The sequence below is a fragment of the Lissotriton vulgaris genome, chromosome 12 (assembly GCF_964263255.1).
Source record: "Lissotriton vulgaris chromosome 12, aLisVul1.2, whole genome shotgun sequence".
Lineage (NCBI taxonomy): Eukaryota > Metazoa > Chordata > Amphibia > Caudata > Salamandridae > Lissotriton > Lissotriton vulgaris.
In genome coordinates this window covers 675,642,134-675,654,720 of record NC_141700.1, presented here as the reverse complement: position 1 = coordinate 675,654,720, position 12,587 = coordinate 675,642,134, and the positions used below count along the sequence as shown (strand labels likewise).

At 42.1% G+C, this 12,587-nt stretch overlaps 1 protein-coding gene across 1 annotated transcript in view; it reads left to right on the top strand.

Moving 5' to 3' along the window:
* Window positions 1–12,587, top strand: part of IRF8 (interferon regulatory factor 8) — a 29,846-nt gene that overhangs the window by 13,071 nt on the left and 4,188 nt on the right. The window contains exons 4-8 of the mRNA XM_086945855.1: window positions 1,146–1,243; window positions 3,277–3,385; window positions 6,534–6,581; window positions 9,480–9,866; window positions 11,528–11,643. Of these exons, the coding sequence (XP_086801981.1) occupies window positions 1,146–1,243; window positions 3,277–3,385; window positions 6,534–6,581; window positions 9,480–9,866; window positions 11,528–11,643 (758 nt within the window). The remainder of the gene's footprint in view (window positions 1–1,145; window positions 1,244–3,276; window positions 3,386–6,533; window positions 6,582–9,479; window positions 9,867–11,527; window positions 11,644–12,587) is intronic.

The window sequence follows — 12,587 nt, the reverse complement described above, 5'->3', positions numbered from 1 at the left end:
GGTGCTTTGACAGATGAAGGTAGCACAGCTTGTATTGGTGTTTTCTGTGATGTCGCTGAATTAATTAATGCTCTCTCTTGTGTGTGTACACGTGTGCATCATGTGAGTGAAATAAGTGAAAAAGAACACACGACTGGTGCCTCACTAAAGCAATAAAGAAAGGAGGAAGAGTGAAGCTTGTGCATACTGTTTACACACCATATTCCAAAGCTACTTCAAAGGTCCTAGAATTCACTTCCTCTGCAGACCCCACCGCTCCCTCAGCCGTTCACTCTTGCAGGCCCCCCCAGCTGATCTATGTGTTGCACCCTTATGGTTGTTGTGTTTATATCCTTCTCGGGTAAGGATCTGGTGATCAGGTGAATCATTCCTTGATTCCTTGGCCACTCCTGTCACCCACTGTAAATGTGGGCTGTTTCCCGAGAGATGTGACCCGGGGATAACCTGCTGACCTTGGAGCCTGGAGATCTGGGAGCTGTGGTTCAAAGGAATTGCAAGAGCCATGCCCACTCCAAGCTCATGGTGTGCTCTTGAGCAGCTCCCCAAAACATAGTAGAGGACTTTAAATGTTATTACTTTATTCCTTGTATTACTGGAACCTAATGCAGTTATTTAATGGCCAGTGTGACTGTAAGTTACTTCTTTAAATTGTAACGCAGTTAGGACTGTCTGTCCCTCTTTCTTTGGTGTTCAGGCGTATACAGCCTTGTAGTGCTCTAGTTTAGATGACTCACAGGGCTAGAAACTATTCCTGAGATAGTCTTCAGCTGTTTAAGTTCATAATTCTTCTATTTTCTCATTCTTAGCGTTTTGACTTTAAGGGCCCCGACCAAATGAAAATGTCACGCATACAGTAATAGAAATAAAGCGAAAACATAGTGCTTGAAATGCTTGCTCAAGCCAGTCCTTTCCCCAGTCTCATAAGAGCGAGTGATGAATGTTGGATGAATGGATGAATGAATATTCAGCAGTAAATGGCCTCTACGTGACGTTGTTGTCCGCATAGACATTACTGGTGGTGCTCTACAACTTTTAGTGTGCTTATTACAAGAGTTCTTAAAGTGACTGTTAGAGCCTGGCTGCCCTCACCTGCCTGTGGTGTTTTCTTCTAGATATATCAATGTTGTTTCTGTCTCTGTCCTCAGGCAAGAATGTCCCCTCAAGCGGGAGTAGCAGCAGCAGCCTGGGGGAGGTCACGGACATGGACTGTGGGCAGTCTGAGTGCGAGGAGCTCATGAAGGAGGTAAGGGGCTCATTGTTATTTTTGTAAACCTGTTTCCTCGTACCTGTGATGTTCACTTTTGTATATTTTGCCACTCTTGCTGTCAAGTGACGGCTTAACATTTTTACCTGGAAATTTCTAGAATATTTTCTCTCATGCCAATTTCAACATTATATTACTATCAAGTAATCTAAGCAACTTTGTGTGAAAAAAAACCTTGTAAAGTGAATATTCACTTTGCAGTGAGAGGCCCATGCAGGACATTGTACAGCGAGCCTGGTTTACATGACATGTCCGCTACTCCAAGGTGACTACTCCACTAACCAAGCAATTGTGGCTCCTGCTCAGACATTATGAGTTACGTGCAAAGTTGATTTGCCGGTGCTTAATTTGTAAAACCCTGAGTGCCAGGCCATTGGAGCTAGCCTCACCCATTGCCCTGCCAGTGCTGCCAAAGACAGCACCAGTACAACGACTAACCATCACACCCCTACAATTGTGACAATTTAGACGATTTCAGGCTCCGAAAGCTATAAGAATGGCTCGGGTCACAGTTATTAGTCATTTTGTAATACACAATGAATTAGTAAGCAACTGTTGTTGTGCTAATCTCTAAATTAGACAAACATCGCCACCGTGTGGCAGACTGTCATAAGTGCCAGTGTTGACAATCGATTGCTGGTGCTGAGCACCGGAAACCACAGGCTCAAATTAAGTACTGAGTTGGCAGTAGTTTTGTGGCCTTCACAGAGGTTGGGCAGCCTGCACCGAAATTGGAACCTGACACAAGACTGAATCAATATACTAGTCACTACTTTGGCCAATCTCTCACTCAGGCTACACTCCACGTGAATTTTAAAGTCACAAAAAAACTCAATTGCTTCGGAGCTGCGTGGTGTCAACTACTAGAGTTAATAAGGCCATTAGTCTCACAGAATCCATGAATGTTTACGAGGCTACCATTAAGCATGCTCAGAAGCTTTGAAGGGCTGTGGGCCAGATCTTCAACACCCTTTTGCGATTTTCACAAAATCGCATAGGTTGTGACTTCAAAAAGGCTTTTTAGATGTACAACACCCCTTTTAGGAGTCAGAAAATTCTTACTGACTCACCAAAAGGCTTTTGCAATCCTTTCAGAATAACAAATAAGAGCGAGAGGAAAGGGACGTCCCCTTCAAACTTTCGAACCAGAGAGAGATGTGTCAAAAGCTGGTGATCGTAGCTGCAGGTGCACATTATTGATGAGTTGCCGACCCCTGAGTTGGATTAGTAACTGATTTGCAAAGGCCACTGCCTGATCGATATGATGTTTTCCTAGACAAGAAAACATTTCTTTTTTAACACCTTCGAATCTCATGACAGCTCAGCTCGTCATGAGTCATGAGCCACAGTGCTCGGGTGCTCATGACGAGCTGAGCTCATCATGACCTTTAGAATGCTCGCACGCTGGGCTAATTCCCCTGCTGTGCGAACGTTCTAAAGAAACGGGTGTGGTCATGATGAGCTCAGCTCGTCATGAGCACACGACCACCGTGGCTCAAGACGAGCTGACCTCGTCATGAGTACAGGGGCGCTGTGCGCGCACCCCCCAGCACAGCATGGGAATTTGCCCAGCTGCAAAGGGGTTAAAGCAGAAGTTGTCCTTTTAGGTAACACCCACTGCTTTTTTTAAAAAAAAAGTTGCAAACACAAGGTTGGAGGTCTGCTCTTCCTCTACAGAAGATCATCCCTGTGTTTGTTACAAATCCCTTTGGGGGGAAATAGGGATCAAACAGGAAGCTGCCAAATAATATGAAACCTATTAGTACATGGGTCACATTGCAGAATTTAAGACAGGTCAGAAAATGTTGTGCAGAATTTACAACCATTTTGCATCAACTCTGTTAGTACCCCTGGCCCTTCCTTTCACCCTACTCAGCAGTCCCAATCGCTGACTCTCAGGCTTTTGGAACCAGATCTTCATGGTCTAGTTATGTACCAGGAAAATAGTTTTCTAAACGGCAGAAGTTCATCAGTTATTTCTTACTCATCTTACTGTAAACTCTTCTTTTCAGTCGTTGGTGGATGAATATCCCACTTTGATCAAGAGGAGTCCCTCCCCGCTGCAGGAGAACTGCTGGAGCCAGCCATCGCACGACTGGTGGATGATGCCACCAAACCCCGGTAAGAAGAAGAACCCTCACCCGAAACAATACTGTGATGCAACGCAATGGGACAATGTATCCTCAAGAGAAATATGTGTGCAACTTTCAGGTCACAGGATGAAAGGCTGATGAAACTGACTCAGAGCCTGATTTCAAGTTTGATGGACAGATTACTCCATCACAAATGTGACTGATACCTGCCCGCTACATAATGCAACTCGTTATACGGCGGACGGGATATCCATCACTTTTGTGATGGAGTGACCCGTCTACCAAACTCGTAATTAGGCCCTAAGGGCCATATGTATCAAGCCGTTTTTGAATCGCAAAGGCCGAAATTCGCAGAATTTCGGCCTTTGCGACTCGCAAACTGCAGTTTTGCACGTTTTGGAATGTATGAAACATTCCCAAAATAAGGAATTGCAAACTTGTGCGATTCCTTATTTTTCCATAGCATTTAGGGAATCGCAAATTTGCGATTCCTTAAATGCTATGTATGTAGCAATTTTAGCTTGCGAATTTTGTTTAAGAATTCGCAAATTACCACCAACTTTCAGTTGATGGTAACTTGCGAATTCTTCCAGAAATGCACAAATTGGCATTTTTAAAGGTGGCATATGATGCACACACATGCCCATAGGGCATTTATGTGCGCCATATGCACACACATGTTCTTTTCATGGGTGCAGCAGGGTGTCTTTGAGACACCCTTGCAATAATTCTCAAATTGCGATTAGCAAATTGCGAGTTCGCAATTTGAGAATTATTTTGCATTCATTCCTATGGGCCTCCTGGCCCATAGGAATGCATTGGAAAATATTCCTTAATTGCGAATTCGCAAATAAGGAAGCTTAAGGAATCGCAAATAAAAAGCGATTTTGTTCATACATACCATTTTGCATTTCCTAAATAGCGATTCCTTAAAATTCGCTATTTAGGAAATGCAAAATAGTTTGATGATACATATGGCCCTAAGTCTCTAATTGCTACAAGGGCAATTCATTGTGCAATCGTTGTGGTCTGGTTCTCAATGGTATTTCCTATCCCGCTTTGAACAAAGGTGCACAAAAGCCTCCATTTAGAAGTATGAACTCCTGTTTTCATGAATATAGAATCACAAGTGTACTTGCTGACCCTCAATATTCCAAAAGCAATCATCCCTTTGCAGGGAGCTTTGCGACATGTTATGGCCACCCCATTGCAGGGTTGTGTGCCTTTCTAGGTGAACACATGCAAGATTGAGAGAGGCCAGAGCCATTCCACCTGGGATGTAGGTGTAGACGTACTGCAGTCAATAGCATCTCTATCCATAGTGGGAAAGAGGAGGACAACTCCCAGAACTGGCAGGGGTTGGGATTTCACACACGCAGAAAAAACAAAAAAACCTAACAAGCATAGGTGTACTTGAGTGTCGCATTTATGCATGCAAACATGTTTCCTAATCTGGGTACTTTAAAATTCACAAAGAATTCCAGAAGTGCTCTTGGGAATCTGCAACTATTGCAACTTTTTAGAGTGACCCTGTAAATGTGGATTACATTCCAAAAAAAGTGTGATATTTTCTCCAATAATAGGAATACGGCTCGGGCACACATAATTGAGTTTTTTTTTAAAGAGTATGGCCCACAGCAGGGTAATAGCAACATTTGTCACTAGCAATTCTGGAGCAGCACTCATTGTATTTCAAAAAACCGAAAAATTCTACCACTATCAACAAGTGATTCTCTGGTTGACGTATTCCAAAGGCGGATCTCCGTTCTTTATGGGCCCTAATTTAACACAATATTTTAGCACTCCTATTTTATTTATATTATTTGGGGTATCACCAGCTAGTGGCAAGGAGCACAAAAGCGCTCTAGAAAAACCACGCGGGGTGTGCGGTCCACCAAGAACTGCTGATGGAAGCCATGAGGCTATAGGGAGTTTAGGGCAATGGAACTGGAACAGCAGAGCAAACATTTTTATTTACAAAAGGTTCATTTATATTCCATTTTACAGGTTAACAATTTGAACACACAGAGCTGAAGTGATTTGCCCAGATTAATTTGATCTAGTGTGGAAGCTGAGTCTGGAACCAGAGCTTCAGGTTCTGTTCCAGGCCAGGGTTCAAGTTCGTCTCCAGACCACGCCCATCCCCCTCAGGGCACTTTACGTGCTGGTGTTCAGGTGCTTCCAAATGGGAAGTCAAGGCATGCAGGGTTATTGCCTGTGTTTGTCGCTGATTAGTGTTGATTTACGGAGTCCTCTTCTAGTGCAAGGTTCGTTGAACCTTCAGGCCTGCTGTGGGGTTACGGGTGCCGCACCCAAGTAAATAGACATACAGCCACAGACTAACAGCCTTTACCTGGCAGCTCAAGGTATTGGAATGTGGGCCGTGTACCGCTTTCTAGCAAATTGTAGTACAGGCTGTCTTTTATTTCTGCTTCATAGGTAAGGACACGTGCTCTGTGCTCAATTAAAGTAATTTAGGAAGAATTCAACTTCAACAGAAAAATATAAAGAAGGGATAGGAAGGGGTTTAGGCAGCGTATATTAAATGTTCTTATTCAGAGGTGCCTGACTTAAAAAAAAAATGATGCCTTCTGATTGGTTGATAAATTCCATTGGGTGAACAGTGCATATTGAAGTTAGGGTTTTGCAAAGTTTGTTTTAGTTTTGTTTTCTTCTGGCAGCCTTTGCCTATTTCTCATGAAACAATAGAACAAGCATGCTGAACATTGAATTCTACTAAAATGGGGCTTTTGCGTGAAAAGTGAGATTTTTATGATCGTTTCTTACACAAGTGTAATTATTTGAGGTATTTTCTTCCTCTCACACTTGCCGAGTCCCTCGCAGGGAATAGCTTTGCAAGGTATGCATTTGGGTATGCAAGGTATTCAAGGTATGCATAGCGCTTGTGAGAAAAAGACATTCAGTTTCAGTTACAACTAACACTTGCAAGAAAAAGGCTCAGAAAAAGGGCGAGAGTCTTCAAAATATGTGAAGGTCAATAACTACTTGAAACTTCACCCATTTATGAAAATCTTTGCACTCCTCTAAATCAAGTCGGAAATCTGAATTCAGTTCATACATTACAAGGTGTTTGTGTTGATGGAGATAAGGAAGCTGAATAAACATATTCCAGCCTGTAAATTGTAGACTAACAATTGTGTCCTTTTTTTCAACAGCTCTGCCATCTTTGGACACCTACTCCATGTACGATCCTGTTCATCAAGGTCAGTACAGTAGCAGCATTACGTAATTTGATTTTTGGTAGTGGCCTGTATGATGTCATTTTCGATTAGCTAATGAAATAAGTAAGCATTGGTATGACCTGGAGGCCTGACCTTGGCAAGCTGATGTGATGGTTGCAATTTTTCAACTATTTTATTGCAAGCATATACCACACAACATGAAAACACTTAGCTGTTTATACTTGGGAGCCACATGCTAGCAATAAAAAACTAAATGTTATTAAAAATTAACCATCTCATGTTATTTTAATAGTACAGTAGCAGTGATTACAAGCATGAAACTGTACTTAAAACAGGAACGGAAAAATATATTACGGTAAAATGTCATTATAATGGTGCAGATAAAAGCACTGTTGGCTTTGAATTACTGTAACCGGAAGACATAATCTAAACACAAAATAATGACAAAAAAATGATTAAAAATGGAAAGAAAAAACATTGGCAAAGTACATTTTTGGCCAAACAGCCCTGGCACTTAAGTGCTCATCTTTTTAAGTGGTTGTACATATATGATCACGATAAAATTCAGTCACTCACAGTGCAGCTGTCAGTGGGTGAAGTGAGTTGACACCACTGCCCTATGCTGCATGCTCTAGTGGACGAAAATAAAACCTGAATGAAAGTTGAAAAGGCCTATGGATTAAGAAGGCTGATCCACAGCTCATTTACTTATGCATGTGTGTATGGAATTTGTATTTCTGTATTTTTTCTAATTACATGAGGTCGGCTAAACAATAACATCTTCCCCTCAGGCCAGACCCTTACATTCTGTGGTTGTCATTGCAGCACATCTCAAAAAATCTAGGCCTGAGTAGAAATTAACATAGAATGATGCAATCACGAGAGAGGAGCAACGTACTGGATTGTCTTCTTGTTTTATTTTTCAAAATTGGGAGAAAAACATTTTAAAGTATTTAAATGAAAACTAAAATTCGACTAGCAATGACAGCTGTTTTAGGATCAGCCTCTGTTCGCTGTCTTTTCTATATCCTGTGAGGCCTCTTTCAACTTCGTGGAAACACAGGAAATAGAAGTGCCTGTGAAATGTTTATTAAAAATGTTGGCAAGTTTTTATTTATGAATATTGCGAACCGAGAAGATGTGATTGCTCTAGGTAAATAGATCGAACTTTCTTAACTTTCATCTGCTCTCTTATAAATAATACAAAATATGTATACACACTATCGAATGCACGATTAGTTTTTATTGTTGTTCTATTTTTTATACCAATTTTGTTCTATTTTGAGTGCTAGTATCGATAATGTTCCACCATTTGATTTCTCTTCATTTTTTAAAAGATGTGTTACTTAGATTTTTTTTAACGTTTCTGTAAAACACTAAGCTTTATTTTCCTTTTGAAAATATATTTTAAATCCCCATAGCCTTGCCTCGAGTTTTTTTTGTACAGTAATACCAGTTGGCCACAATTTTTTCCCCAGCAGTCCGTAGAGATGTGTCAATAGGTGGCATTTCTGTCTCGGCAGTCCACAGCGATGTTTTAGTGGCTCGCAAAGTTGTTGATGTGCATGTGGTAATGTTTAAAGGACTGCACAAAACCTGCAGTGATGCCACAATAGCCCACAGTGGGTCCACAACAGATAACAGGGATGCCACACAATAACTTGCAGTCGTTTTATTATTGCCTACACTTAAGGTGATGTCACATGCGACTGCAATGATGTCACTGTTTCCCGCAGTGAGAGTTGCCCAAAGCGATGTCACAATATCCCTCAGCAATGCCTACATTGATTTCAGAATCACTTGCAGTGATGTCTCAGTAAGGCAAATTGATCTTACAGTAGCCCACGTCTATGTCACAGAAAGCTATGTTGATTTCCCAGTAGCCTGCTGTGATGCCTCAATAAGGGCGGTTGATGTCATAATAGCCTGATGTAATGACACAACATGCTGCTTTGCTGTCACAATAGACTCTAGTGATTTCAAAGGTATCCACAGTTACATCCCTGTTGTTTACCATCATTTTACGAGAGCCCAGTCTACATTGTTTTCAGAATAGCCACAGTGAAGTCAAATAATGAAATTGACTAAAATGCTGATCACGTTGATAACACAAAAGCCCGCTGTGATTTAACAATAGCCTATTGTGATATCACAAGCCTCAGTGATGTCACAATAGAGTGCAGTGATATCACAAGAATCCAAGTTGATGCCTGCATATACTGATATACTGCAGTGATTTTTCAACCCCTCCGCCCCCCTCCCCCCACACGATATCATAATTACACATAGTGATTGCACAAGACCCAGGAGTCCACAGTCATTTCAGAATAATCCACAGTGATATCATAAGCGGACATTTACTATGATGGAACTTTATTCAAATGGAGGCCACTGCAGCACACAGTGACTCTTCAGTTGCCTGGAGGTGTGTCATTGATGCTGCACCAGCGTCCAGTCAAGTCACAGATAGCCACGCTTATGTCACAAAAGAATGCAGTGACGTCATAATTATTTCACGGGTGTCCAATGATTTGACAAGATCCCCAACAGCCCACGGTTGTTTGGTTAGAGCCGGCAGTGACGACACAAGTTGTGCCCCCCTTCCGATTTCCTAGAAGTCATTCCCTCTCATATATGATTTTACGATTTCTACTACCATCAACAAAAGAACACGGGTTCTATAGTGAACTAATGATAATGAATGAGAGAAGGGCATGTTGTGTTTGTTTGCAGCAGGAATATGCATGAATTATGAATGCACAGGAATCAATCATTTCATCAATCCGGATTTATAAAGCGCGGCTATTCACCTGATACGCAAAAGAAGCCTTGATACAGAATATTAGCTATGCATGCCTAAATATGTCTCACCTTATGCAAGCACACCTGCTATAACTGTTGTGCTGTTTGTGTCTCCAGGATTTTCGCTGATGGGCATCAGTTTTTATTACGGGGGGAAGCTGGTAGGCTACACCACGACATCTCACCCCAATGGCTGCCGTATCTCTCTCAACCACTCACCGTTGAACGTGGACAAGCCCTACATGCCTGATAGCATGGAGAACATCCGGTTCCCGCCCGAGGACACCATCCAGAACGAGCGCCAGAAGCAGGTCACCCGGAAGTTGTTCGGGCACCTGGAGCGGGGCGTCCTGCTGCACTGCAACCGGCAGGGCATCTTCATCAAGAGGCTGTGCCAGGGACGCGTGTTCTGGAGCGGGAACTGCACGCTTAACAAGGACAGGCCCGCCAAGCTGGACAGAGACGAGGTTGTAAAAATATTCGACACCAATCAGTTCTTCAGAGGTATGTACACTGCTGATTAACATCAAATCACTTTATTGAACATTATTAAGAGCTTTTAGTTTGGGAGTGTTTAAAGGAGCTACGTAGAGCTTGTGTAAGTGTAATTTGTTATGGCTGCATCCTAAAATCACAACTGGACCCACAATTGGTTACCTTTGTATGCAGATGTAGGGAACCACCCATAGGCTATTTATTGGTACATAGGAACTGTTAGGGCGATTAATATATCATTTGTTTTCTGGTCCTACCTCACCTCAAATGAGTACCCGGGAACTATTACTGTTAAAAATAATGACCGAAGCCCTGGGAGAATTTACTGAGCTCTGAAGTGAGCAGGAAGTGTTGCCTCGCTCGGGCCATATTCCTGCTAGGGTGCACCTCCTTTATCCTGAACGAGCCTGGATTAGATCGAGGATGACGCTTATGATGTCAGGGAGGTGTCCAAACCTATCTGTGGCATTATCAGAGGGCATCTTTGATCTGTTCTGAAACTGTCATTATATTGGCTGAGTCACCTCCAAACCAAACATGGTTTGTGGAGGTGGAGGGGTGTGCTATCAGCTCAATTTAAAAATAAGAGCCTGCACTAACAGTAGCAGTCATTATAATAACTTTCTTATTAGATAGCACTGTTTCCACAGCTGTGTCATAGCAGCAGGCAGGGTAGATTTTACACTTACCCAACTCACTGGCAGTTGTTTTATTGGCATCGGAATGGTGACAGGCAAAGTTGGCCCTTTTGGGACTAACTATTCCATTTGTGATATGGGCTATATTAAAAAAGCTATCATGTGACAATTTCCTCATTATATAAGCGCAATCTTTCCATAATTATTTGGTAGAAACACTTGCATATGTGCCTACAAAATTTGTTCATGAGTTGCAGACTTCCCCCTCTTTCATGCCACCTACTAAAAAATGCCACAAACCTTTCTTTCTGAAGTCTCCACACACACACACACACACACACGTGCACACCCACACACCCACACACACACACACACACACTTTGAATGCTTCGTCTGTGTCTGCATTCCCCTTCGATTATGGCCTGCTGTTAATAGTTCTCATTCGTTTGGCCTTGACTCTGTTTTCTCGGTGTAAGGCCGCCCCTGACTGTGAGACCATGGCTGTTGATGTGTGTTTAGAGCTGACGTCTCTCGTGACCATCCTCGAGGGCTCTATGGGCCTGGTTCTGCTCTCTGCTGACTCCCTTTGCACATCAGCCTGGGAGAGAGCCATGTTCTAGTGCCATTGATAAATATAGCACGCCAGAGCCACACCCACTCTTACTACCTGCTGAAGGATGCTTATGTCCTTGTGCTTTTGCTAAGTGCTTTATTAGACAGTGTATTATACCACCTTAGTGCAACTTCTAAGCACATTCCTTTCACATTTGTGAAAAAGTAGAAGTGGAAGACATCAATTTGCCCAAAATCATATAGTTTTTGTACACATGTTTACATTGAGACATGAATACATAATACATGACTACCAATTGTATACAAGCGCCTTCAGTACCAGCACCTATGATGCAATGTGTGTTACATCCATTATGATGATTTTTGTGCAGCGACCTTGTGGATTGTTGTGTCAGGTCCTTGTATAGCATGGCACAGCTGTGGGCACAGTTTCATTTCTCTTCCTCGTTGTCTCTGCAGAGCTCCAGGCCTACTACAGCGGCCAGGGTCGGTTTCCAGAGAGCAGAGTCACCCTGTGCTTTGGTGAAGAGTTCCCAGATGCAACACCCTTGCGATATAAATTAATCATTGTTCAGGTAAGAGCGACACATGAGCGTGCACACACATACATGCACAAACAAGTGTGTGCATAGAAACAACTACATGCTCGTCGTGTGCAAACACACAAGCACACACATCCATAATACATGATACACCCATAATACATGAACAAGTAATTATTAAGCTCACTCACTTTGTATTCACAACTGTAAATGTCTCGGTTAACTAGTGACCACTGTGCTCAGCTCTTAGTTATTAGAGGTGGGTGAAGTTGCAACAATCGTTTCTCTCTCCCGTAATTACTAAGACCAGAGCATACACTTTTGGTATGTGCATATTCAAATCAGAATAGGGACTTTTATGCCCATGTTACCTTTTTTTTCTAGAAAAAATGTTGCTAACTTCAGTTTTGTTTTCAAAGTGGCAAAGAAAACTATATTAAAGTTAACTTGTGAGAATTTTTCATATCCATTTACAGAATCAAATATCACCTGAGTATGTAGCCAGAAACTGTGCCGGAATTTATCACTACTTTGTGCTGGGTTTGTGTCACAAACAGTGCAAAATATTGTGTTGGGATTACTTTCTAACGCAAATTCTGATTTGCATTGCAAAATTGCCTGAAGTAGCTCAGATTAGCACTACACACTATTTAGCACTACTTTGCATTAGGGTGGCGTTGCATGAGTGGTACATAGGCAAGCCCATTAAACTATGCATAGGTTTTGACGCAAATCCCTATCTACTAATATTAGTAGGCAGGGATTGGCACCAGAAAATTAAATTACACCTCCTTGAGGCAGGTGTAAACTTTTAGAAAAGCTTTCTTTTCTCAAAACATCTCAAACTTTATGTATGTTACACTGTTCAGCACACAGGCAAAGCTGCAAAAGAATTAAAACATAGTTTTTGTACTGGAAGGGTCCAGTGAAACTACAAAAGCCAGGCTTCTTAAACTGTGGGGCAAGTGTGTCTACAC